Source organism: Lineus longissimus, chromosome 1 (genome assembly GCF_910592395.1).
Source record: "Lineus longissimus chromosome 1, tnLinLong1.2, whole genome shotgun sequence".
Taxonomy (NCBI): Eukaryota; Metazoa; Nemertea; class Pilidiophora; order Heteronemertea; family Lineidae; genus Lineus; species Lineus longissimus.
The window spans coordinates 25925235-25952296 of record NC_088308.1 but is presented as its reverse complement, the minus strand read 5'-3'; the positions used below and the strand labels follow the sequence as shown (position 1 = coordinate 25952296).

At 40.5% G+C, this 27062-nt stretch overlaps 4 protein-coding genes across 8 annotated transcripts; 2 read left to right on the top strand and 2 right to left on the bottom strand.

The window, feature by feature from the left end:
• Window positions 1-2482: 2482 nt before the first annotated feature.
• Window positions 2483-6337, top strand: LOC135494410 (actin-1). Its single transcript, XM_064782351.1, has 2 exons — window positions 2483-2690; window positions 4748-6337. The coding sequence occupies exons 1-2, from the start codon at window positions 2565-2567 to the stop codon at window positions 5750-5752; spliced, it is 1131 nt and encodes a 376-aa protein (XP_064638421.1). The 5' UTR covers window positions 2483-2564; the 3' UTR covers window positions 5753-6337.
• A 1350-nt stretch (window positions 6338-7687) lies between these two features.
• Window positions 7688-14705, bottom strand: LOC135488205 (uncharacterized). Its single transcript, XM_064772739.1, has 19 exons — window positions 14436-14705; window positions 13788-13808; window positions 13533-13553; window positions 13259-13306; window positions 12662-12700; window positions 12406-12444; window positions 12150-12170; window positions 11640-11678; window positions 11384-11422; window positions 11128-11148; window positions 10619-10657; window positions 10363-10401; window positions 10107-10127; window positions 9597-9635; window positions 9338-9376; window positions 9082-9102; window positions 8808-8855; window positions 8416-8615; window positions 7688-8173 (listed from the first exon to the last, which is right to left on the bottom strand). The coding sequence occupies exons 1-19, from the start codon at window positions 14500-14502 to the stop codon at window positions 7688-7690; spliced, it is 1287 nt and encodes a 428-aa protein (XP_064628809.1). The 5' UTR covers window positions 14503-14705.
• A 1999-nt stretch (window positions 14706-16704) lies between these two features.
• On the bottom strand, window positions 16705-24080 carry LOC135494378 (transmembrane protein 104-like). 4 transcript variants are annotated; one of them, XM_064782301.1, is made up of 11 exons: window positions 23903-24080; window positions 23339-23460; window positions 22914-22998; window positions 22491-22605; window positions 21335-21385; window positions 20441-20499; window positions 19992-20022; window positions 19507-19606; window positions 19085-19202; window positions 18787-18880; window positions 16705-18592 (listed from the first exon to the last, which is right to left on the bottom strand). In XM_064782301.1, exons 1-11 carry the CDS (start codon window positions 23945-23947, stop codon window positions 17823-17825), a joined length of 1590 nt encoding a protein of 529 aa, XP_064638371.1. In that variant the 5' UTR covers window positions 23948-24080; the 3' UTR covers window positions 16705-17822. The 4 variants fall into 4 exon arrangements, with proteins under 4 accessions (XP_064638371.1, XP_064638385.1, XP_064638379.1 ...); XM_064782315.1 differs by lacking the exon at window positions 22491-22605 and adding an exon at window positions 22170-22230; XM_064782309.1 differs by lacking the exon at window positions 21335-21385.
• A 147-nt stretch (window positions 24081-24227) lies between these two features.
• Window positions 24228-26285, top strand: LOC135502632 (N-acetyltransferase 9-like protein). 2 transcript variants are annotated; one of them, XM_064795612.1, is made up of 6 exons: window positions 24240-24418; window positions 24793-24902; window positions 25034-25093; window positions 25417-25557; window positions 25673-25767; window positions 26076-26285. In XM_064795612.1, exons 1-6 carry the CDS (start codon window positions 24342-24344, stop codon window positions 26211-26213), a joined length of 621 nt encoding a protein of 206 aa, XP_064651682.1. In that variant the 5' UTR covers window positions 24240-24341; the 3' UTR covers window positions 26214-26285. The 2 variants fall into 2 exon arrangements, with proteins under 2 accessions (XP_064651748.1, XP_064651682.1); XM_064795678.1 differs by lacking the exon at window positions 25673-25767 and having other exon boundaries at window positions 24228-24418; window positions 26076-26186.
• The last annotated feature ends 777 nt before the right edge of the window (window positions 26286-27062 follow it).

Genomic DNA, 27062 nt, shown 5'->3' with positions numbered 1-27062 from the left:
ATGCTAAACTCATCGACAAGCTGCAGATGGTCCAGAACCGAGCAGCCAGGTTGATTACAAGAACCCCTCGCCGAGAGCACATCACACCAGTCCTCAAATGTCTTCATTGGCTTCCGGTCAAGTACCGTATTGATTTTAAGGTCCTGGTACTGGCGTACAAATGTAGACATGGTACAGCACCAAGCTACCTGGTGGATCTCCTGCCGGCATATGTCCCTAGTCGAAGTCTGAGATCAGGGTGCCTTGGTCTCCTGCAAACTCCCAGTTTCCGGCTGGACACCTATGGCGGCAGGACTTTCACCGTCAGAGCATCCAGTTTGTGGAATGCTCTGTCCCTCGAGGTAAGGGAGGCGAAATCTCCCCATTTTTAGGAGACAACTGAAGACTGTGCTTTTCACCCGGGCATATGGGTCAATGATGTAAAGCGCATGTGAGCAGATCATTACGACCTGGAACGTGCGCTATATAAATGCATATTTACATTACATTACATTACATTACATTACATTACATTACATTCTCATTCAATTGCTCTTTCATTGGGAGACAGTGTCAGCAGTGCAAAAATGCATTTTCTTCATTCCTCTCATCCCATGGGAGTAATTAACGACCTTTGGCTTTATTCTTTCGACCTTAAATGGTGAGTTTCGTCCATTCATGCCCCCGATTCGAGCAAATTTTCCGCATATTTCTTTGGCGGCAATCAACGGTACAGGAGCTTATTTGCTGCCTTTGTTAGCAAGTGCAGTCTGCCTATAGCCAGTCGATACCTTGCGTTGAAGCGATGTTTTGACAGCCTTGTAGATAGTTGAGGAAAAGCGAAGTTAAGTTTCGTTTATCAGTTCGGAAGTATGACTAAGAACGTGGATGGGTGGATTTGCTTGCTTTAACACAGAAATGAAATCTCTTACAAATCTCAAATATTTTTGTCCGCATCTGAATAGGCTTTGTGGGCACAGCCCTGGACTGAATCTCAACGTGGGGGGGGGGGGGGGGGGAGCCTACAAGGTCCATGTATTTGTGACACATTATTTCCGGCATCTTTTGGACTAGACCAGTTTAAATGATATCCTAGGACAGGATGACGTCATCCAGCCAAAGTTGTCGGTTAATTACCGTTATAAGTAGGCTGTACTGAAAAGCTAGGGTTCCAAGCAAAATTAAAGTTTTCCTATAAGTTCATGCCCAGTTCCGGTACAAAATACGAAGCTGGTCAATTTCACCACCAGCAAATGGTTGAATTACAAAATATACTTATAGCAATGGTAGAAAGGATGACATTCATACGTGTGTCACGACTCAAGCGTCGCCGATGACGTCACATTTATGTGAGCCAGTCAGGTTCACTTGCCGAATCTTTTGGGTTTATCATTAGTTTCCTTAGTGATGTTCATGGTCTGTGGATTTATGTGTTTCGTTACTAGGAAGATTTGGAAATCAAATGGAACATTTTTTATATTGATTGACACTGCCTTTTTGCTGACTGTGACAGTAATCAAAGCATCTCTTGGTTTTGAAACTCCTATGTCTTTCGTGAGAGCAGTACTTTTGAATGGCCTATCTTGCTAACTTTTAGCGGGATTTTACAATGCAACGTTTATGCACCACGCGTTATACGCTGAAAGCAGTTCCATACAAGGCCGGATGATGAGCGCGCTGCCGCCGACTTCCCTGGTGAAGGCTTGGCAGCTATTTTGAACCAGCTATTCTGATTAGCCAGAATCTCAAAAAGAGAAATGTGTTGAGAGTTAACTTAGTCTGATAAGTATGCATGTCGTCAAGTAGATATTAGAAAAGAATGAATAACTCACAATAACCCCCAAATACGTGTCTTTTAAACCACTCTGTTGAGTGCGACCCTCCTAAGGCCATTTCCAAGGGCATGACTCTGTCACCAGTCTCTTCAATTCAATCATTGCCAACTTTGCGATCGAGGGTTGCTCTTGAAGTCAAGACCAACACGAACAGAATTTATCAAATTTGATCACATATATGAATGTAATAAAACGCCTTGTGCATATTACTGGTAAATCAGTTTTTACTCCAGTCCCCTTTGACTGATCTCCATGCAGTTAGTTACTCATTAGTCTTTGGTAGCATTTTACTGTCCACACAAAGGAGCCATGACGTTTAAACGGCGCAAACTCTTAGCAACCATTATGAATATTTTGTATCGCAAATAGTGCTTTTGGGGAAAAGTTTTCATTTTCAAAACGTTTTCGTGTTTGTGAATCACAGAAACGAAGCTGCCTTGGCCTCAGAAAGAGTGCACAGGTAGAATACCTGTGTAGCTTACAACAAACAAAACTTTTAGCCATCGTCTGCCTCATCGTCAGGCGCAGGCGCACGTCCGACACGCGCGGGCCCAGGGTCGGGACGCCAAATATGGCACCCTGGGCCCCATATATGGCTGCTTGTATAGGCCTTTGCTGTGGAGCGAGGAACTGGTGGCGCTGGCGAATGATAAAAGCGGTCTGCAGCTTCATTCCGCCGTCAGTTTTCTGAGCACTATCGGAACAGCAAGTCCCCTGTAATCCCGTGTTTAACGCTCATCATCCGACAACATGTGTGACGAGGATAATCCAGCTTTGGTAGTAGACAATGGCTCCGGCATGTGCAAGGCCGGTTTCGCCGGAGATGATGCTCCAAGAGCTGTCTTCCCATCCATCGTTGGTAGACCCCGTCACCAGGTAAGGACATTTCAAATTACTTATTTTGCCTCTTTTTTGTGGTTTTACAAAATTTGATCAACAGAATTGCCATTGCATACAAGGAGTTATATACGCACCCGTGCTGATGGTCCCGGGCCGTATCCGAGTCTTGGTATCTCTCAAACGTCCCCAAATGGCCCACAGATTCTCAATCGGCGTATTAGTCTGTTTATAACTGAATTTGACGACAATTCTCAACAGATATATTCCTTTTCGACTGTGTGCATCTGAGCCCAGGTTTTTTACTTTTTATGCAGTTTATTGATGAAGTTGCGGTTTTATGGGGACATAAAAATAAGTGGGCACCACTTAACCGGTGGACATTTTCTGTGGTATTTCGTACCCGTTAAATGAATCATTCAAATCTTGCTAAGACAAATCGGTCTCAATTATAAATGTCTCAATCCATTTTGCGGTCCTCTTACCTTTTGGCAATAGCATGAATTAAAGCTCCCTCCAAAATTGATGCTCAACTCAGCAATTTCTCAAACATTGCCTTGATTTTTCTTGCTGAATCGACATGGCCAAAACCAGCTAAATATTTCACTTAAAGAAGATGCTTTAGTTCATAACCTGAACTATTACCTGCAATTTAGACTAAAAAACAGAAATAAGGTACATGTACTCCGCATAGTTTATATATACAGAATAATTTTCAAGGTTTTTCCTCAGAAGTCGGACTTATGATGCAAGTGATCGACTCTCGTCAACTTGTTAATTGAGAGGGTCTGTTGCGAATGTTCGTGATATTGTGATAACGCGTCTTTAATAACGACGAGCGATGTTACTCTATAACTCTGAACATCGCAACACTTCAAACCTCTCTTTTGACGGGAACATGACGGGAGTCGGCTCGACGAAATTCCCAACTAAACTCCTTTGAACATTCCATTGGCAAGCAAAATCCAATCCAATCCTATGTGCATTTTCGAACTGACACCAATCGTTTACGTATTGCTGTTTTCGCTAATCAAGGCCATTGCTTAGACCATGTAAAAAGAGCGAAAAACCATTCTACCTCACCTACCATGGTCATTACGTATTTTTTTGAATATATTGATTTCAAATAAAATAATTAACAACAAGAAATTATACTTTTGTTAAAAATATGCAGTGGTATGAGAATTGCTCTGAATCCCCGCCTTGTTAGCCAATATCTTGAGCTGCGTTTGAACACCGAAAGTACAAGTATTCGGACAGTCGGCACCTGGCAGGGCTGGTGCCGCCTTAACTAAGCACTTCCATGAAGAATGCTAGCCAAGGTACATTACATTATGTATTGAATTCAATAATAGCCAAGCGCACTTATATATAAGTCGCAGACGCATAGTTCACCTGGGTAAAAATCATCACTACACCCACATATCTGGCCTAGATTTACCTGGCATGTTATTTTAGCTAGTTAAGATGGTACCACCACAACCGTGCAAGAATCATCCATCCATGATTGTACTTACGTTTCCATGATAACCGTCAGTTTAGCTTGAAACAAAAACTTGGCTGCGTCCCCTTCCTAAAATGGAGTGTGCGCGTGTACTGAGGCAGATCCGAGAAGTTCTAGGCAACATTCCATCGCCATGAAGCAAAAGCCATTACCTCCTTACCTGAGCTTACCATCAGCAACATCTGGTAAAACATCATGCAGATGTTAAACTTGAAAGAAGATGAAAGCAGTTGAAAAAAGCTTACACTCGCATGGATTGGACGGTCAATGTCCCACATCCATTGGCCTTAATCACTTAGCGTAACAGCAAAGGAATTAATCTTAAATGTACCACAAATTATTTAGCGATACCTTTATGGTTATTTTTTTATGATACATGGGTACCAGCTTCATTTCCTTTAAAAACTATGGTCAACCTTCAGTGAAATTTTCAGCATTTGTTAATGGAAGCAGATACAACAAAAGGCGAAATTCACTAGTAGTCTTACATTTTCTCTTCAATTCTTACCTTTCAGCAGTCTGTTTCATTACATACGTACATAGTCATGGTGAAAACACAATCTCATGGTCTTTTAACTTTATGTCTTTTTAGGGTGTCATGGTCGGTATGGGACAAAAAGACGCATACGTCGGAGATGAGGCCCAGAGCAAGAGAGGTATCCTGACCCTGAAGTACCCCATTGAGCACGGTATCGTCACAAACTGGGACGATATGGAGAAGATCTGGCATCACACCTTCTACAACGAGCTCCGTGTTGCCCCAGAGGAGCACCCAGTACTTCTGTCTGAAGCTCCCCTCAACCCCAAGGCCAACAGGGAAAAGATGACACAGATCATGTTCGAGACCTTTAACAGCCCCGCCATGTACGTCGCCATCCAGGCTGTCCTGTCTCTATACGCCTCCGGTCGTACCACTGGTATTGTGCTGGACATTGGTGATGGTGTCACCCATACCGTCCCAATCTACGAGGGTTACGCTCTCCCCCACGCCATCATCCGTATTGACTTGGCTGGTCGCGATCTTACTGATTACCTCATGAAGATCTTGACCGAGCGTGGTTACTCATTCACCACCACGGCCGAGAGAGAGATCGTTCGTGACATCAAGGAGAAGCTGTGCTACGTCGCCCTTGACTTCGAGCAGGAGATGGCCACCGCCGCTTCATCCAGCTCCCTGGAGAAGAGCTACGAGTTGCCCGACGGTCAGGTTATCACCATCGGTAACGAGAGGTTCAGGTGCCCAGAGTCTCTGTTCCAGCCCGCCTTCTTGGGTATGGAGTCTGCTGGTATCCACGAGTCAACATTCAACAGCATCATGAAGTGCGACGTCGACATCAGGAAGGACTTGTACGCCAACACCGTCATGTCTGGTGGCACCACCATGTACCCAGGTATTGCCGACCGTATGCAGAAGGAAATCACCGCCCTTGCCCCAAGCACAATGAAGATCAAGATCATTGCTCCACCAGAGAGGAAATACTCCGTATGGATCGGTGGCTCCATCCTTGCATCTCTGTCCACCTTCCAACAGATGTGGATCAGCAAGCAAGAATACGACGAATCTGGCCCATCCATCGTCCACAGGAAGTGCTTCTAAATGTTCAAACACGAACTTTGGGAAGAAGAGGAGGACCGTGTTATCGAGGACTTCGGGGTAAAACTCGGGTTTTTGGTAATTGAAGGTGCAATGACTCTGATGCCGAAGTGCTTGTATTATTTCGGGAAGTACAAGGATGATTATCCTTCGAACACTCTTTTAGGCTCTTAAAAGGCGTGGTCGTCATCTGATAATATTTTAAGTTCAATAACCTGTGATATTATGTTTCACAAAATTTCGCTTGCTCGGAAAACTCGAACCACTGTAGCAACTGACACGGGACATTAATTTGATGGTAGAGTACTAGTTTCTCGAATATTGAATTGATATAGGGGACAACGCTGTCGATTTTTTGATACTACTATCTTTTTACCATTATATAGATTATCCGAAAGTTGAACATGCTAAACGGATCAACTTACCTTTGTTTTCTCACTTCATGATGACGAAATTGTTTCATTCAGTTGGAAATAGTGATATCTTTGATAATAAAATTGATGTACCAACAGTACAAATTTGGTTGTAAATTGCATTCTTTAAGTAAAACAGGCAGAAATAATAAAATAAAGTCATCATTTTCCCAAATCTATATTCTCACTCTTTCTCCCCACATGCATGGAAGGGTCAGAGCCAATTCAAATTGTAATTCAAACTAGGGAGTTTTCGCAAAGGCCCCGATACGTCAACACGACCGCCATTCCCATTTTTCGACCTTTTACTGATCACGATGTTAAACAACGGGATGGGCGTTCGCGTTGGCGTTTCGGGGGCTTTGCGAACACTCTCTATTGACCGCGGTCGTGGTTGCGTACTCAGTAAGGACATTTCTTATGTTTTCTACACAAAACGAATTCACAAACTTTCGTATTTTCTTATACCAACTAGTTGCACCCTTTCTTGTTCTTCCAATACGAACATTGTGACAAACTTTCCTCTCTATACCAACCCGAAGACAAACTCTTTCTGATCTTAACAAATTATGTGACAGTACGTTTTTATGAAGTCTGCATCCATGTGTACGTGGATGCAGTACTATAAAAAGCTCTGACCCCTTCATTCTGATTAGTTCGTGTTTGCATGGGTCTTTTGCATGTCTTACTCTACTTAGTGGCTCTGTGGCGCCCGGAACATCTCCCTCAGCATCTGCGGACTGCCAAAAGGAAACAAGTTTTGTGACTGTTTTCTGTCGCAACATATGGCGGAAGCTAGTATCTCACAGCTGTCCGGCAGTTGCACCCTGTTTAGGCGTTCTTGGTGGTGTGCCCTGTGGGCGGCGAGCTATGGCACCCTCAGGCGAGCTTCGAAGCACACCTTGTTTTAAGAGTGTACCCTCTATCCCCAAACAAGTTAAGAAACGTTTTCCGGGCCCCTCGAACAGAACTATTTGAAGCAGCTCCAGTTGAAACATAATAAGGAATGGTTTCCTTGTCCTTTTGATTATCAAAAACGGTAAAAACGATTTAGCTTTTGCAATGAGCAGGATGCTTCAAGGGGACTAATGAAGGATGCAATGATTAATTTGTATATGATTTGCAGACGTTAGACTTTTTACATAATGTTTAAAAACAATGGGAAGAAGGAACTCATGTGGCGATATGCCTAGGTTACACATAATAACGACTGGCTTCTACACACAAAATAAAAGTTCACAATGCGTTATTTTATAGAGGGATGATTTTATTGAAAGGTGAGTAGAGATACAGGTCAAGATGTACGATACATGTACTGGTGATAGAATTCAAATTTAAACCATTGAGAGTAAGTGCTATCAACTCCTATCCTATATAGAACGGCATGTGTGTATTAAATCTCTCACGTAGCCAAATACATCCACATGGCACATTTGTAGGCCTATATGAAATAATTGTGATGTAAGAAAATCAAGAAAGTTATTTCTTCACAGCGTACGCTTGCTAAAGAAATGCTGCCCAACCATTATTTTATGTATTGTGGGAAAACAATGAAGTTTACTTTTTTCCATAGTGCCTCAACATCCTTCAGTTCGCTGGGCATAACCTTGACAACCTCTAGCCCAGGCGGGGCTCTCGTCGCTACAAGACTCATATCTTGGCCCCCTTCAACATCCCGCCGCTTGATGGGCGAAGTATTAGCCGTGCCCCCGATATCGAGATAGATAACGGTTACACCAAGACGCCTGGCCTTTTCCCTAGCTTTCACATACTCAGAAGCCTTCTCTTTCGGGTCCTGTCTACCACTTCCAATCATAAGCAGGATATGCCGACGATCTTTCTGGCCGCCAAAACGCTTCGCAATAGGGAACTCTGTGCCGAACAGGATAGCATATGCAACCCTCGGTACCTCAACGGCTGGGGGGTTTCTGGCTAGCTCGAGGAGCTCCGTGGCCACATCATCTTGGTTCTTATTGGTGCAACTGAACCATCCGCAGGGCAGCGCTTGGTCCTGGAATGTACACAGTCCTTTTGATAAAGATAAATTTTCAAAAAGATAAAAAGAACAGAAGCTATTATAAGTTTGGTATTTTGATGATTTTTTATTTTTCCTGATTGTGCAAAATAACGTTTCGATTATACGGAGAACATGCCTTAACAAATTAACATAGACTGGGACTGTTAAATCACCAGTGTATGTTTATGCAGTTCATTCAAGTTAGTTTCAAAACCTCTCAAAAATACCAAACTTACTGTCTGGCCGAAGGTAAGAAGAGAAACTGGCATTTGCTGTGATCTCGTTATTGAGAGAAAGATCCGAGCAAAACCCAGTGCCGGTTCGAAGAGTTTGGCTTCCATTCTTTCTACCATCAAGATGACTTCCATATTGTTGAGGCAGCCCAGGCTTGGGTGCAGAAGAGGGTTGGTTCTACACATCGCAAGTCGCGCCAACGCTGTAAGAATTAAGAAATCGTAGTGAATAAAAATAAAATGACGGACAATATTTTGGTCTCACGGATGGATGATTTCATCGGTGAAATCATTTGCGGAAACTCGGTAATGTTGATTACTAAACCTTATAGACCAAGAAGATTTCAGAACAATGATGCATGGAGTGATAAATGAAGGAAAATCATTTTACTTACGTGATGGACGCCTCACTGTTGACCTTTCGCTTGGAGTGGACGTTGGGCCTAGCAAAAGATAAAATAAAGTTAAACGATTTTGGTCCTTTTTCGGAATGCCAAGTCTCTTTAAATTTGCGACAATGAATGTGACATCGCAAACCTAATTAATGAGTTTCTCACTGTCAAATTAAGTCACGCACTTTGTAATACGGGGAGATTTACCTGACCGAGGTATTGGGTTTACTGTTCAAAACATTTTGTTAACAACGCAAAAGAAGGAAAGACATTTTACCGAAAAGATCCTCATAACTATCTGAAAAATGATTAATACTTAAAGATAAAAACGGAAAGGATGTAGTGTCCAGTGATAATTTCGTTAAGTAGGCTAGATGATGTTCTTATTTTGAGTATTAAGTTGATAATCCATTACTGACAACAGCAATACTTATGTACATTTAGTCTGCAGTTTTCTGTCAGTTGGGCCCTGGCTATCATAAGACAAACGATGAGTCGGAAGGTGCAGGGTGAGGCTTTATAAGGTTTCTTACCCCCGTGTGTACCGAAACCAAAAGTTGATGAAGGAGGAGCTGAAATAAGATGTCAATCGTTAGAACTCATTCACAAGGGTGCACCATCCTCGGAATCACATCGAAGCTTCAACAAAATAAGTGTTCATCATAATTCTGTCTTATTTCGATAAAACAGAGCCGCTTATCTTGCTGTGTTGGATTATAGATAATGTTGATAACTTCGCTTGATAAGCACCAAGTACCGATGTGCCATTTAGAGAATGGGTGATACACTTACGTGTCCTAAATCTAGATCTTCCCTTTGTAGAAGTAGGCCCTAGAAAGCGAAATTAAAGGTCTACGACTTTGGTGAATTTTCGAAAAGCAAAGTATCTTTAAATTGGCGATAATGAATGTGCATCAAGACCCTAATTAAGCATTACACTGTCAAATTCAGCCACACGCTTTATGGGCTGAACCCAAACTTTGAGGGGATCGGCATTTTTGCCATCGTGATCAAGTTTTAAGATATTTAAAAAAAGAATATCAGCTGAAACAGTACATTACTCAGTTCTATAATTGCCAGTGGTCTCCGTGGTGTAATGTAGTGTTAAATTACGGGAAGTTCATGATTTTAGGCAGCGTCCGTAGTCTAAAATTTATTACGGGAAGTTTTTGCTCGTAATGTTGGGCACTATGCGATTTCGTTTTTGATAATACTTGTGATCTCAGTATTACCTGACCGAGGTATTGAGTTTACCATTCAAAACATTTTGTTAACAACGCAAAAGAAGGAAAGATATTTTACCGAAAAGATCCTCATAACTATCTGAAAAAATGATTAATACTTAAAGATAAAAACGGAAAGGATGTAGTGTCCAGTGATAATTTCGTTTAGTAGTTGATGTTCTTATTTTGAGTATTAAGTTGATAATCCATTACTGACAACAGCACTATACGTATATGTACATTTAGCCTGCAGTTTTCTGTCAGTTGGGCCCTGGCTATCATAAGACGAACGATGAGTCGGAAGTTGCAGGAGGAGGCTTTGTAAGGTTTCTTACCCCCGTGTGCACCGAAACCAAAAGTTGATGAAGGAGGAGCTGAAATAAGATGTCAATCGCTAGAGCCCATTCACAAGCGTGCACCCTCGGAATCACATCGAAGCTTCAACAAAATAAGTGTTCATCACAACTCTGTCTTATTTCGGTAAAACAGAGCCGCTTATCTTGCTGTGTTGGATTATAGATAATGTTGATAACTTCGCTTGATAAGCACCAAGTACCGATGTGCCATTTAGAGAATGGGTGATACACTTACGTGTCCTAAATCTAGATCTTCCCTTTGTAGAAGTAGGCCCTAGAAAGCGAAATTAAAGGTCTACGACTTTGGTGAATTTTCGAAAAGCAAAGTATCTTTAAATTGGCGATAATGAATGTGCATCAAGACCCTAATTAAGCATTACACTGTCAAATTCAGCCACACGCTTTATGGGCTGAACCCAAACTTTGAGGGATCGGCATTTTTGCCATCGTGATCAAGTTTTAAGATATTTAAAAAAAGAATATCAGCTGAAACAGTACATTACTCAGTTCTATAATTGCCAGTGGTCTCCGTGGTGTAATGTAGTGTTAAATTACGGGAAGTTCATGATTTTAGGCAGCGTCCGTAGTCTAAAATTTATTACGGGAAGTTTTTGCTCGTAATGTTGGGCACTATGCGATTTCGTTTTTGATAGTACTTGTGATCTCAGTATTACCTGACCGAGGTATTGAGTTTACCATTCAAAACATTTTGTTAACAACGCAAAAGAAGGAAAGATATTTTACCGAAAAGATCCTCATAACTATCTGAAAAAATGATTAATACTTAAAGATAAAAACGGAAAGGATGTAGTGTCCAGTGATAATTTCGTTTAGTAGTTGATGTTCTTATTTTGAGTATTAAGTTGATAATCCATTACTGACAACAGCACTATACGTATATGTACATTTAGCCTGCAGTTTTCTGTCAGTTGGGCCCTGGCTATCATAAGACGAACGATGAGTCGGAAGTTGCAGGAGGAGGCTTTGTAAGGTTTCTTACCCCCGTGTGCACCGAAACCAAAAGTTGATGAAGGAGGAGCTGAAATAAGATGTCAATCGCTAGAGCCCATTCACAAGCGTGCACCCTCGGAATCACATCGAAGCTTCAACAAAATAAGTGTTCATCACAACTCTGTCTTATTTCGGTAAAACAGAGCCGCTTATCTTGCTGTGTTGGATTATAGATAATGTTGATAACTTCGCTTGATAAGCACCAAGTACCGATGTGCCATTTAGAGAATGGGTGATACACTTACGTGTCCTAAATCTAGATCTTCCCTTTGTAGAAGTAGGCCCTAGAAAGCGAAATTAAAGGTCTACGACTTTGGTGAATTTTCGAAAAGCAAAGTATCTTTAAATTGGCGATAATGAATGTGCATCAAGACCCTAATTAAGCATTACACTGTCAAATTCAGCCACACGCTTTATGGGCTGAACCCAAACTTTGAGGGGATCGGCATTTTTGCCATCGTGATCAAGTTTTAAGATATTTAAAAAAAGAATATCAGCTGAAACAGTACATTACTCAGTTCTATAATTGCCAGTGGTCTCCGTGGTGTAATGTAGTGTTAAATTACGGGAAGTTCATGATTTTAGGCAGCGTCCGTAGTCTAAAATTTATTACGGGAAGTTTTTGCTCGTAATGTTGGGCACTATGCGATTTCGTTTTTGATAGTACTTGTGATCTCAGTATTACCTGACCGAGGTATTGAGTTTACCATTCAAAACATTTTGTTAACAACGCAAAAGAAGGAAAGATATTTTACCGAAAAGATCCTCATAACTATCTGAAAAAATGATTAATACTTAAAGATAAAAACGGAAAGGATGTAGTGTCCAGTGATAATTTCGTTTAGTAGTTGATGTTCTTATTTTGAGTATTAAGTTGATAATCCATTACTGACAACAGCACTATACGTATATGTACATTTAGCCTGCAGTTTTCTGTCAGTTGGGCCCTGGCTATCATAAGACGAACGATGAGTCGGAAGTTGCAGGAGGAGGCTTTGTAAGGTTTCTTACCCCCGTGTGCACCGAAACCAAAAGTTGATGAAGGAGGAGCTGAAATAAGATGTCAATCGTTAGAGCCCATTCACAAGCGTGCACCCTCGGAATCACATCGAAGCTTCAACAAAATAAGTGTTCATCACAACTCTGTCTTATTTCGATAAAACAGAGCCGCTTATCTTGCTGTGTTGGATTATAGATAATGTTGATAACTTCGCTTGATAAGCACCAAGTACCGATGTGCCATTTAGAGAATGGGTGATACACTTACGTGTCCTAAATCTAGATCTTCCCTTTGTAGAAGTAGGCCCTAGAAAGCGAAATTAAAGGTCTACGACTTTGGTGAATTTTCGAAAAGCAAAGTATCTTTAAATTGGCGATAATGAATGTGCATAAAGACCCAAATTAAGCATTTCACTGTCAAATTCAGTCACACGCTTTATGGGCTGAACCCAAACTTTGAGGGATCGGCATTTTTGCCATCGTGATCAAGTTTTAAGATATTTAAAAAAAGAATATCAGCTGAAACAGTACATTACTCAGTTCTATAATTGCCAGTGGTCTCCGTGGTGTAATGTAGTATTAAACTACGGGAAGTTCATGATTTTAGGCAGCGTCCGTAGTCTAAAATTTATTACGGGAAGTTTTTGCTCGTAATGTTAGGCACTATGCGATTTCGTTTTTGATAATACTTGTGATCTCAGTATTACCTGACCGAGGTATTGAGTTTACCATTCAAAACATTTTGTTAACAACGCAAGGTGAAATCATTTGCGGAAACTCGGTAATATTGATTACTAACCTTATAGACCAAGAAGATTTCAGAACAATGATTGAGTGATAAATGAAGGAAAATCATTTTACTTACGTGATGGACGCCTCACTGTTGACCTTTCGCTTGGGGTGGACGTTGGGCCTAGCAAAAGCGAAAATAAAGTTAAACGATTTTGGTCCTTTTTCGGAATGCCAAGTCTCTTTAAATTTGCGACAATGAATGTGACATCGCAAACCTAATTAATGGGTTTCTCACTGTCAAATTAAGTCACGCACTTTGTAATACGGGGAGATTTACCTGACCGAGGTATTGGGTTTACTGTTCAAAACATTTTGTTAACAACGCAAAAGAAGGAAAGACATTTTACCGAAAAGATCCTCATAACTATCTGAAAAAATGATTAATACTTAAAGATAAAAACGGAAAGGATGTAGTGTCCAGTGATAATTTCGTTTAGTAGTTGATGTTCTTATTTTGAGTATTAAGTTGATAATCCATTACTGACAACAGCAATACGTATGTACATTTTGCCCGCAGTTTTCTGTCAGTTGGGCCCTGACTATACGCATAAGATGAACGATGAGTCGGAAGGTGCAGGAGGAGGCTCTGTAAGGTTTCTTACCAGCGTGTATACGTTGAGTTGCTGAAATAAGATGTCAATCATTGGAGCCCATCAACAATCGTGCACCATCCTCGGAATCACATCGAAGCCTCAACAAAAAAAGGGTTCATCAAAATTCTGTCTTATTTCGATAAAACAGAGCCGCTTATCTTGCTGTTTTGGATTAAGCATTACTCTGTCAAATTCAATCACACGCTTTATGGGGTGAACCCCAAACTTTGAGGCGATCATTTTTGTTATCGATATCAAGTTTTAAGATATTTATTAAAAAAAGAATATCAACCGAAACATTACATTTCTCAGTTCTATACACGTCATGACTGTTTGTTCGTCCGATGTGACTTAGAAAATCACACCCTTTTCGCTCTGGCTTTATATTGCCGTTACAAGTACATGTATAGCAATTTTTTTCGTTCAACGATAAGAATGATAATAATCGCTTGTTGCAGAGATATTTCTGTATCTAAGCAACCTTTCTAGTCGGCGACTTGTTGCCGATTTCAGGAAGCCAGATATTGTTTCTCGCGGTCTTCAACTGAGAGACAAATATCCTGTTTCATCATCAAACACTACGATTAAGAATAAGCCATAGCCCTGATGAAGCAAGTGCTTCCCCAATTCAGAAATACTGCTATAAGTTATACTCACACCTCCGACTGAAAGAGTTGGCGGCAGCCACCAGACTCAATAAAAGCAAAATACATGTGGTCTTCATCTCGGCGTTGACTTTGGGCAGCCGCACAACAACACGTCTAGATGCCGTCTGCAGCTGTGGCAATGAGTTCAAATAAAAATCCCAGCACACCCTAAAATTAAGTGGATATTACAGCAACGTTCTACTGCCCGATTTATAGTCAATACTCTAATGTTGCTTTTATAAGGTAAATCAAACACAAGAACATTCAGTAAGCTTTTAAGTTTCATTCAAAATATTGTGTTGTACTGAATTTAGTTTGATCTCCAATGATTCACATCCTTGGATCCACCTCACTGTTCCTTGTCTCCTAAGATAATACCTAAATTCCCAATGACCTTCAGCTCCTACATAACTGCCTTTAGAGTGAACCTCAGCCTGCAGAAAATTGTTTGGATAGTTTATATGAGTCATATGGTCAATGGCCACGAAAGAAAAGTACCGTCATCTGGTGAAGTGCTGCTAACATGTTGTAACCTTATGCAAACAATTTCAAGATCAATATCACCGAACAAAATGTGGAAATGTTTGATTTATAATTGAAGTTCGTTTAAATGATGGTCAATATCGTGTACTTTTAGTCTGAAATTTTTTAAAAACTATTTTTTAATGCTTCTATGAAGTTCGTTTAAATGATGGTCAATATCGTGTACATGTACTTCTAGTCTGAAATTTATAAAAAACTATTTTTTAATGCTTCTAATATTTTCTGATTATAGGGCAACCAAACGGCCCGACGTTGGCCAGAATATCCCCTGAACCTTAGCTGGAGTTTGGCAAAGAAACATATTCCTGCCGTATACTGGCATGATATTGGCCAAATGCCACCGGGCACCTTTGAGTGAAACTCTGGAGGGAAAGTGCCGAAATTGGCCCGATATCGGCCCAACATCGGCCGTTCCAGGCAGATTAGGTGTATCATCGCGCTGGGATGTACAACCCACGCTGTTCAGCCAAAGAGACTGTTCCAGGCAGACTGAACAGCACTGGGACGGTCAATCTATGGTTGTCCCAGGGAGACAGTGTTTATTAGGACTAGGATGGACAATCCAAGGTTGCCGTCCAAGTAAATGTGGAACAGGGCCGGGATGGATTATCAATTGTTGTTCCAGGCAGAGTGTGTATATCAGGACAAGGATGGATAGTCCAAGGCTGTTCCAGAGCGATTATATCAGGGCTGGGACAGACAACGAAAGGTTGTCCCAAAAGATGGGGTACGTCATAGGGCAGGACTGGGACAGACACCAAAGGTTGCTCCAACAAATGGGGTACGTCATAGGGCAGCAGGGCCGGGACGGACAATCAAAGGTTGTTCCAGGGAGACTGTGTATATCAGAACTGCCACGCACAATCTGAGGTTGTTCCAAACAGATAGTTTTTATAGAACTGGGACAGACAATCCGAGGTTGTGTCAGGCAGATTGTGTATGTCAGGACTGGGATGAACAATCCGAGGTTGTGTCAGGCAGATTGTGTATGTCACGACTGGGACGGACAATCCGAGGTTGTGTCAGGCAGATTGTGTATGTCAGGACTGGGACGGACAATCCGAGGTTGTGTCAGGCAGATTGTGTATGTCACGACTGGGATGAACAATCCGAGGTTGTGTCAGGCAGATTGTGTATGTCACGACTGGGATGGACAATCCGAGGTTGTGTCAGGCAGATTGTGTATGTCACGACTGGGATGGACAATCCGAGGTTGTGTCAAGCAGATTGTGTATGTCACGACTGGGATGGACAATCCGAGGTTGTGTCAGGCAGATTGTGTATGTCACGACTGGGATGGACAATCCGAGGTTGTGTCAGGCAGATTGTGTATGTCAGGAATGGAACGGACAATCCGAGGTTGTGTCAGGCAGATTGTGTATGTCAGGACTGGGACGGACAATCCGAGGTTGTGTCAGGCAGATTGTGTATGTCACGACTGGGATGGACAATCCAAGGTTGTGTCAGGCAGATTGTGTATGTCAGGAATGGGACGGATAATCCGAGGTTGTTCCAAACAGATGGTGTTTATAAGAACCGGGACGGACAATCCGAGGCTCTGCCAGGCCGTAACTTTGATGCCAGTTTCGAAATGAGGTAACTTTATCTTATAAGCCGTTGGATGCCCTTCAAATACATTTCACTCCTATCACTGCAGAAGAGGGCCTCGACAGTCGCCAATCAGGTTTTGAAGATGTAACACGAAGAAAATTGAATAAAACTAAAAGATGTATGACTCATTTTAAGAGAAATTTATACAACTTTGGCCGCTGCCACCATTTCATTATTACAAAATTATAAACATATAGGCTACCAAAAATTCGTAAAAACGAAGAAAATCTTCATGCATGTAGAATCAATTTAACGGAAATCACAGTAATTAGATCACAACTAGTTACATGTCAAACAGGTCAATTAGGAGACGATGTCACGAATACAACTGTAGTTTATACAAGTGTTGTTGAATGTTGAGACAAACCACCATGATCAAGGGTATCCCAAAAGGTTTTTACGATAATCTGCAACAGGACTCCTCAGTTTTCACGCCCAAAAGGCAATTCAAGGCGACTCTTTGTGATGGTTTGTCAGGATTAGCCATGGTTTAGCCCTTACCTCATGCATTATAATGTAGCCCTTACCCCAGGGAAAAACAATGTTAAATGCTCCTTTTTGTTTTTTTTTGGTAAAATCATGGAAGGTTGGGAAGCAGCCGACTCATGAGAGCAGATTTTAGGAAAGCCTATTTCACTGACCTAAATATAATGAACTCGACAGCAGTTTAATCTCGAGTTCGTACTTGTAAACTGAACTCTTCAATCAACTAGTCAATGACTGAATGACTGTTAAATCTCTATCCCCCAGTATTTGCTGATTTCTCTTCTGTATAAAGCCTTCTAGTGTTCGGTGAAATATAACTTTCTGATCAGACTCACAAAAGCACTGTAGCCAAGACATCACATGAAAACGAAAAGGTTTATGCCTACAGTACACAAGTGTTATGATACAAATCTCTTCCCTCAAGGAACATTACAGGTTTCTTGGTAATTCAGCAGCTCTTGATACATATATATCATACTGAATACAGGTATATGTAAGCGAGCCAACATTTACATATGAGATCACTTGGATTTAGGGATGACCCGGAAGTTCTGGAAACAAATGCAATGCAATACACAGACAAGCACCTCTCTTAGATAAATATCACATTATATTTTCGTTCTGCACATGCAATGAAGCCTGTACAGCAATTGAATAAACAGTACAATTCATGAGCATCACAACCTTGTTATGATATTATTCACTCCATTGAAACTGATTTCACCAACTTATGATAATATAAGTAATGACACCAGTATCAGGACTTGGTGATAATATGATTCACTGTAACCAACACCACAGCAGCAGTTGCCCATAAGAAAACGATCACCAGCCATGCAGTATGACGGAATGGTGAGGCGTGTTTATTTTTGACGCCATCAGAAAACCTAGCACTTGTGTCTTTCCTTGCACAGTACACCAAAAATAACGGAATGAAATATTGCACGCCAGCACCTGCATATGACCCTGTGATCGCAACCAGTTCGTCCAAGTCGGCTGTTGCTAGGGCAATTACAACTGGAGGTAATAGAGCAAGAAGTGGGAAGACAAATCGATCAACAGCCAAGGGGTATGGATGATCTTCCCGATAGAACAAGGTGCGAAGATTATTCCGTAATGTGACACCGATGATCGGGAAATTTGTACTGAGTGTGAAAACTGGGAATAAAGTAAGAATGTATTGTATAGGAACAACAGTAGTTATTGGGTCTATTATCGCCTCGCATCGATTGGGTTCAAAGTTCAGTGTGTATAAATCTTTTAGCTTATCAAATGCAAATATACCAGTGAAAGACAGAAGGGCATAGAAGCCAAGGATAAGGAGGTAGTCACCGCCGAAAAGAGTTGAGAGTCGTGATTTGTTTTTAATTGGTGTCACGAGTGACGGCAGTGAATGATGACACATGAAGGAGTAGATACAGATTCCAAACAAACTGGGAATGCCAGCAAAGTTTGCCACCACTGGACGACCTTGACCTTTTCCACTTGCCAATCTGATGACAGCCAAAGTGATCATTGTGATGAAGGCTGAAATACAAGCAAAGATGTTTATTAAGTGAAGTAGGAACAATAATGTCTTTACAATGTATCATGAAAATGTATTTAGAGTACTTTTTTAGATTGTCTTGCAAAACAAGTATACTATACATAGTACCATTATGTCGCTTAATGAAAATCAATTGGCATCAATCAGCATTTCTAGCACGTCCATTTCTACTCACCAAACCATCGCATCACTGTTGTGAAATATTGCAGATACTTGGTCTTCTGTACATTGAAGAAGAAAAAGGGTCCGAGCAGTAGACTAAATACAGCCTGAAAGATAGAATCATTTGATCAGTGAAAATATGCCACATGAGAACCCAGTCCCGACTACTAGCTTGGCCAACTGGCCTGGTTATGAGCATGGTGTCGCCTTTAGTTATGTCTACATGTACCCATATCATTGCCAGGGCTAATCTAACAATTCATTGGACATCTGCTTTCCCACTGAGTATTTTATTGGTGTCGTTAGCTCACCACAAATATCCTGTAGGCATTCATTCTGTCCACACTCTCCACACCTTCCCAACACAAATCACTGTCTTGCACCGTACGATTAGGATTACAGAAACTGTCATTCACTCCTTGGTAGGTACTGAAATGTTGAAATATTTATCAGAAGATCATGAAGTATATCACAGCAGAGACAAATGTTGAGATCTCTTTCATTTTCAAGTCTGGTTACCTGGTGTTGCTGTTTTTCTCAAGAAATGGATGTTACTGCGATAGACAACTTTCAGTTATAGTCCAAACAATCATGTGCTAGTTTATCAGAATTAGAATGAAAGAGTTTAGTCAAGTAATTCCCCAACAGTGACAACACTCAGCACTTTTCTTACAACTTTTTGGTACATTTAAAGAAACCATTGACAAATAAATCAATAACTTTGATAACTCACCAAACAGCATCCCTAAGCGACTTTGGCACTGCAGCAGCATAGATTGCAAGATCACCATACAGATAGATAGCCAGGCAGATGTAGAACAGATTGACACCAACTGCAAAATGTAAATTTAAACGAGATTCACTAATCATAATCATAATCACAAAAGGTCTAGATGTGGTAACTGCGTTAAAATTGACCTCTACAAGTATCTTCTATTTGAAAGTATTAAGAAAGACCATACAATGAAGGACACTGTTATCCTTGATACTGATCCTTCCACAGAGATCAAAACAGTGGTACAGCTCCGCCAAATGGACAGCCTCTACACCAAGGGACACTGATATTGGCCCCAAATTGGTCATTTCAATTTAACCTCCGTAGTAAGGTCAAATGCCTCTGAATTGAGGACCACCTCTGTCAACCAATTTCATGTCTTTTTAACAGAGAAACATGCATCGTGTAAGGGTTAATGACATGACCTAATGATGCATACATACCTTTATTGAAGAACAATGAGGCCATCTGACCCTGAAATGGTAGTGGGTTAATTAGGTCGATGTCACGCACATGCTCAAGAAGGAAAAATACAAACAGCTTGAGTAAACAATAAATATAGGCCTGGATCGAATTTATGCAGTGTTGTTTTGGGAACTGCATTTCTGCACATGTCTAGTCCACAGGCCTGGATCCAAATTATGCAGTGTTGCTTTGGGAACTGCACATCTGCACATCTCTTGTCCACAGGCATGGATCGAACTTATGCAGTATTGTTTTGGGAACTGCATTTCTGCACATGTCTAGTCTACACTAACTACCTAAAAACATACTGATTTTGGGCATGTTCCAAATTTCATTGAGTTTTTCATTATCGTGAGCGTGCCTCTTTTAAAAATGTATAGAGGCAACCCTCTTAGTCTTAGTCTCATACTCTGTTGTATGCACTCACCAACTCAACTCTGGCCGCAATGTCATAGTAATCTGTCTGGTAGACATCAGCAGCCCGAGCTAAAATAGTGAGAGAAAAAAAAAGAGAAAATGAACTTGAGAAAAGTGACGAAGCAGGTGAAACAATAATCTCCGCCTTTTTTGTCAGATTTGTTGTTACCTGTTAATGTTTGCAAAGTGCACCACCTACCACTTATAATTTCAGTACTGTATAGCCTCTACCTTTCTTCAAAATGTTATTTAAATGGCAGCCAAGTACTATACAAATCCCCTGAGGAAGGAATAATCTCTATAGTCTAAACTAGTTTGAAACTACTGTTATACTATTTTCTACTCGAAACTTTCCACCAGGGGTTATCCATAATTATCAACATTTTCAAAACAAAACAAAAAACATTGTATACCTTTTTTATGGTTGACTCCTGTAACTGTATAAAGCCATCAAAAGGAATGAATTCAGCAGAAGGGAGAATAAGATAATTTCAAAAAAAGCACACACTCTTTTCAACCAATAAACAATTACAATACAGAACACAATGAAGCTTTGTTGCTAAAGGTGATTGACAAGACTTTTTCTTTAGCACAGTTAATTTTTGTTTTTAAATTTGGTTCCGTAGTGGCCAGGAGGTCTTTGCATTTTGTCTCTATCAATTGTCGAAATTTGACACTCTGGACAACCCATAATTAATCATTTCTGTTACATCTGATAATGGAAATGCTCTGAATGAATATTGCAAAGACAGGTTTCCAAACACAGGGAATAATAATTTGAAGGAATTGTATGGCAGGGTGAAAAAGGAGTCGCAGTGGATCTGTCCCGTAAAGGAGTCCAATCAGAGGAGACCCTCAAGAGAATTTATACATACTTAACTGGATAAAATTAGATTAAACTTACTATTCACCGAAACAGGAGAGTTAAGAGTTCCTGACAGTGTGTCAATGCTATCTGTAGCAAAAATAATTAAGATTTGTCAGCATTTAGAATATTAATGGTCATCAAAAAAGCACAAACCATGGCCATATGCCCAACAAATCTGCCTCAAAAACAAAGGTTCCAATTCTAACTCAGAAAACTCATTTTTGAAGTAAAACCCTTCATGGCTTCAGCTGCATTGAGTGTGATTAGCAAACTAAAATGCAATAAGAATAGAGCAACGAGTGACAGGTTGAAAGCTTTGAATCAAAACTAAAATCTAAACGTTGACATCGACAGAAAGTATTCCACCCTGCACAAATTCCAAGGGGGCCACTCTCAATTACATGCGCAGAGCATACTTATACCATGAGTTCTGATAGACACCCGACAACAGGTACAACAATCTATAATCTCCTTCCCCTTTTGCTTGCATTTTTTTCACTTCCACCCCTATTGCTGGTACATTTGAACACACACAACCCCTTATACTAGCAATTATGTTCTCCCACCAGTCGCGTTTGGGGAGATTTGATTGGGTTAGGTACTATCTGAGGTTACAGGGAGTCATGAGTAAGGGGCCTACTACAGTTGGTAGGTACTCAATAAAGCATGATCCTGGGCTTGGTATTGTGGGGGTTGACTAAAAGATGGGGTTTGATTCGACCTGTGCGGTCATGCTTTGCCAACAACAAAAACCCTGTTACTACTTTTTTGTTACAACATGTACTTGTACAAGGATGCTCTATTCGAATCATGTCATCCGGAGTGACCCCCTGGGTGCACATAAGACGAGACTCAAGACTCGAAAGTTTACCTAACAATGGAGTCACTTCATTGCTTTGTCTGTCGGAAAAGGTATTATCTGTTGACGATTTCTGTAGAAAATAGAAATGGAGCAATCAAGCAAGGAAAGGCGTCCTAGTTTATACAGCATGCAAAAGCCAATAAAAGCATCAGATTATACCCAGTAGGTAAAACCTAATGCATGTAACCAGAAAATAAGGTCAATACATTTGACCCTTCTTGTGGTTACAATTTTTGCATAGCAAGGCCAAGGGCACAACAGGGGGTCAACATGTCACCCTTTGACTTGGGAAACCCAACACCCAAGATTCATGGAACTTCCATAACATACCATCCGATTGTATACTGCCATTACCACGGATACGGGTAGCACAAGTAAGAAGGGGCTGCCTTTCATAATCCTCAAGTGAGTCACATAAAAGACCCCCACCTTGGAGTAGTTGGTTCTGTCATGAGAGAAATTGTAGTCTGCAGACTTTCACCAGAGTTTGAATGAAGGAAGTGTGTCGATATATTGTAATTTTTAAGAGATAAGCACTTAACAAATTGTTTACTGAACAGACACACTGTTTGAAGTTGGGAGAGTTTTAAGAGCTTTCTGCAAAGGAGGCGGTTAAAAGGTGCATCAATTGCACACAAACATTGCAAAACAGCTTAGTTTTAACAACAGTGCTAGATATGTAGGAGGCCACCCTCTCAATTAAAGACACAATTTTCAGTGCCAAATCAGGGAAAATAAAAGGGCAGCACTTGCCTGCCTTATCTTTTCTGCAGCTCGATGCCTTAGAACAGCATTTGCAGCAGCCATGGTCTCTATCACAAAAGTCACAGTCATGTAACTGTAAGTAAAAGACTGACATGTCAATCAAACAAGAATACTTAAACTGTTACAAATGTAATTTCATGCAATATTCAATCAAGTGCTCATTCAAGTTGTAGCCAGTGTTGTATTTCAAAAAATTAGTCATTCATAAAAAGACTACAGCTCAATACTTTCCTATCATATTGGCTATATTGCCTCTTTGGATTAGGATAACAGCAATGTCAATGACAGCTGTCCCAGCCCATCCCATGGGTGTTCTGTGAAGAGTGATGACTACCAAAATGAATGGCTGACGCCTCAAGCTTAAAACCTGTCCTATTATATTTACAACAGTAGATCAGTATGACATTGCTTACCTCATGAAAGCTAGAGCAATCACAAATATCAAACTGAGCAACCATCCTGATTGACTGAAAGCGTACGGCATAGTCAAGGCTCCCGTGCCAACAATCAAGTTGAACACAAAGATAAGCCCAACCTGAAAAGTAAGAAAATTGAGACAAATAAATTCAATTCAGTCTAGGCCTATTATTGTTAAGAGAGTTTTAAGAGCTTTCTGCAAAGGAGGCATTTAAAAGGTGCATCAATTGCACACAAACATTGAAAGTTTCATTTAGGATATTTATTGTGATAAAGCCAAATAGAAATATGCATCCTAAATGACATGAATTGACATTATTCACATTAAATGTACATTCTGGATTCGTGTAATCAGCAGCAAATCCGGAACGAGGTATTTGGCTGATGGGTTGAGTTGCGCATTCGCGTCGCTGTAATTGGAGTGTTCTAGTCTTAAGCAAGGCTTTAAATGAGTCTATGTTTACTGTTTAATGTTCATATGTTAACATTGCAGCATTGTCAATGGACAATGTCATTCACCCAATATGATCATTATCAACACATCAAAACATGAAACTTACCCCTTGAGAATATGAAGCACCAGCCTCCGTGATATCACCTGCCATGACTTCGTCTCGTGAAGGCGATACTAAGTAATAGGAGGATTATGGATTAACTGGCACTAGGACAAATGAAACAGTCCAAAATGGGTTGATTTGAAGACATGGAAGCATTCGTACGAAAGAGTTTTTCCTCTTTTCCAATGCACGTGACGCTTAAGAAAATAACAATTTCGTCCTTTAAATATCGCAATAACTCCGTTAAATCGTATTTATCAATCTGTGTTATAACTTTTCAGAGTATAAATACCGTTTTTATTCCTGATATATCAACTAAACGCCCCAAATAGTCAACTTTTAGTTGTGTTTTATTATTGTTGTAAGCGATACCAGGAAGTGTTAAGAAGTATGCATTTTGCAAATTTGTGAACGATAAAAGATCGATTTTCTTGCAGTTGACATGAAGAAAAATAAAAACACAATAATACACGGAAGAAAAACTGTGTTAGTACCGTACAGGCGTGTCCACGTTAATAAGTATGTCAAGATTTAGCCTACTTTGAACTTTGTTTTCATCATCTGATCATCATGGTTTCTTCCCATTCCAATTTCTATTCGTCATGCATTCCCACTCGCCAGCTCACCTGATCTTCCTTGATAAATATTGACAATGAGTATTGTTGACAATGACTGCAATATACACGACAGTAGTCCTTGGCTTGTTGGCTACTGACTGTCATCACAGTAGGAGTACAGAGAAATAGCCATCATCGGTATGAGCACTGAGCAGGGTAGGATACACAAATAATTATAATAAATATTGAAAGAAACGGTAAGATCAGGAAAAAGAAATGACTTGAACTTTCAAAAAGGCAGAAAATTATGAAAACCATTATTTTCTTTCATTAAAGATACCATGGTTGGATGCAGTCTGAGGAACTACAGGAGCTGACAGCTTCTGAACCTCTCAGTTTGGAACAAGAATTTAGGATGCAGGAGTCCTGGTTAGACGATGAAGACAGTAAGTGTATTCCATTTGTTATTAAAAAAATCAACTCTGCCATCATCCAGTCAATTGCTAACCATTTTAATTTCTTAACCAATTTTAATTTGCCTAATTCTCACATCTCGAATCTACCCCATTACTTGCAGAATGTACCTTTGTAATCCTGGATAGAAATGTCTACTCACAAAGTAACAGTGATGAAATTGGTAAGACATGTTTAGTTTGATAAGCTTATAGACATTTGTTTGAAGAAATCTACAATGATGCACTTTTTTTCACCTGTCTCTGGTCTCTGAAGTGAACATGATAATTTCTAAATCAAGGCAAGCTACACTACTGACATTCTCTTCAGATAATCGAAATATAACCTCAATGAAGACATGGGGTTAGTTTGATTGATTTTCACTCTCTTTTGTTACTTAGTATAAGATGTGAGGTCATGGAATAACCCAAACTGAGCTTTGTCTTCAGATTTGATTGTTTGGGAACATCAAGTCATCTGTTATAAATAGTTGCTGCTACTTTCCAGCCTCCATGATTGGTGATGTCAATCTCTTCCTAAACGATATTGAGAATCGGCAGACAGCAGAGGTTGAAATCATGGTGGCAGAGTTGCATGCCAGAGGTCAGGGAATGGGCAAGGAGGCACTGCTTCTCATGATGAGATACGGTGAGCTGAAACTTTTTAAAGATTATTACTACATGTTTGGTTTCCAGAATGATATAAACATTTACTTACTTTACGAAATGGTGATCAAAGATGAACCCTGTGTTGTCTATTTCAGGAGTGGAGTACTTGGCATTGACTTCAATAACGGCTAAAATTGGTTTGGCCAATGAGAAAAGCTTGAATATGTTCAGGAAGATTGGATTTAAAGAGGTTAGGAGGACAACATGATACCATCACTAATGCTTTACCCTGGATACTCAGAATACACACACCCATCACTTGAAAGTTATTTGTAAATTATGATTTCCTGCTTCAACTGAGATTCTTTCAATTATACAGGAAAGACAACGGGAGAAAATGGATTGAAGAATTGCTGAATCTATCACATGTTAAAGTCAAATTCTCTTTATGCTGACCTAGTAGGCCCTAAGCTGGATGCACTTTCGCCTGGCTGCAGCACTATCAGGTTACATCAGTTGGGAATACTTGTACATATTTTTCTTCCGATTTCTTTTCAGATATCAAGGAGTGAAGTGTTCAAAGAAGTCACACTTGAATGGTTAGTGGATACAGACACAAAACAATGGTTGTGGAACGAAACAAAACATATAGACATTGTAATGGAGGAGGAATCAGAATCAGTACTATGTACATAGGATATCATGTATAGTTTTATAATAGAAGCTTTTGCTTCACGTATTGCATTTGTGAGAATAAATTCTTATTTCATCTAATAATTTTCAATTGATATTCCTATTTAACTGCCTGGAACATGGCAACAAATGATAATTGGTACATCTGTGTCTTGTGTGGGCGCTACATGCAGGGAGCTACCGCCCTCCCCAACAGGTGTCTCTGAAAAACGTGTTGGGATGAAAAGTGGTGTTCTGCCCCCTCCCCCACCAAAAAGTCAAATACAGCCCTGCAAGTGCACCTTTGGTAATGTCACAGTCGCATTCTGGCCATATATTAAGGTGTCAGGTTGATTGCAGTTTCAATGCCCAAATGCTCCTCGCGCAAAATGCATTCATGGTCACTTCGAGTGTCTGGTTGACTTGAGTTCCGAACCCCAAGCACCCTTAGGAGAGTGTCACATTCAGGATAGCGGGGGGGGGGGGGGCTACGCCGTTCTCCAGCTGTACTGTGGACTTTCCCAGAGCCCAAAGGCCAATGCTGTAATTCTGACCATATTCGATTGTGTCTGCTTGGCTGCAGTCATGAAGGCAAAATGCAGCAGGGACAATGTCATGTTCTGCCCATATCACACGGTCTACTTCTTGGAATGGAGCTTGCTGGAGTTAAGACACAGTCACTACACTCCTTAGTTAGTTGTAGCTTTAGTTTTTAAGGACATCAGAGGAACAAACCATGTCACATTGAGGTTGTTGAGGGCGACCACAGTGTAATTAGTTTACAATTCTCAAACTAATTTCTTCAAAGGTCACAATTTTTGCTTTGAGGGGTTTAATTTGCTGAGTGGATTGACGGTCTCGGAGACTGGTCTT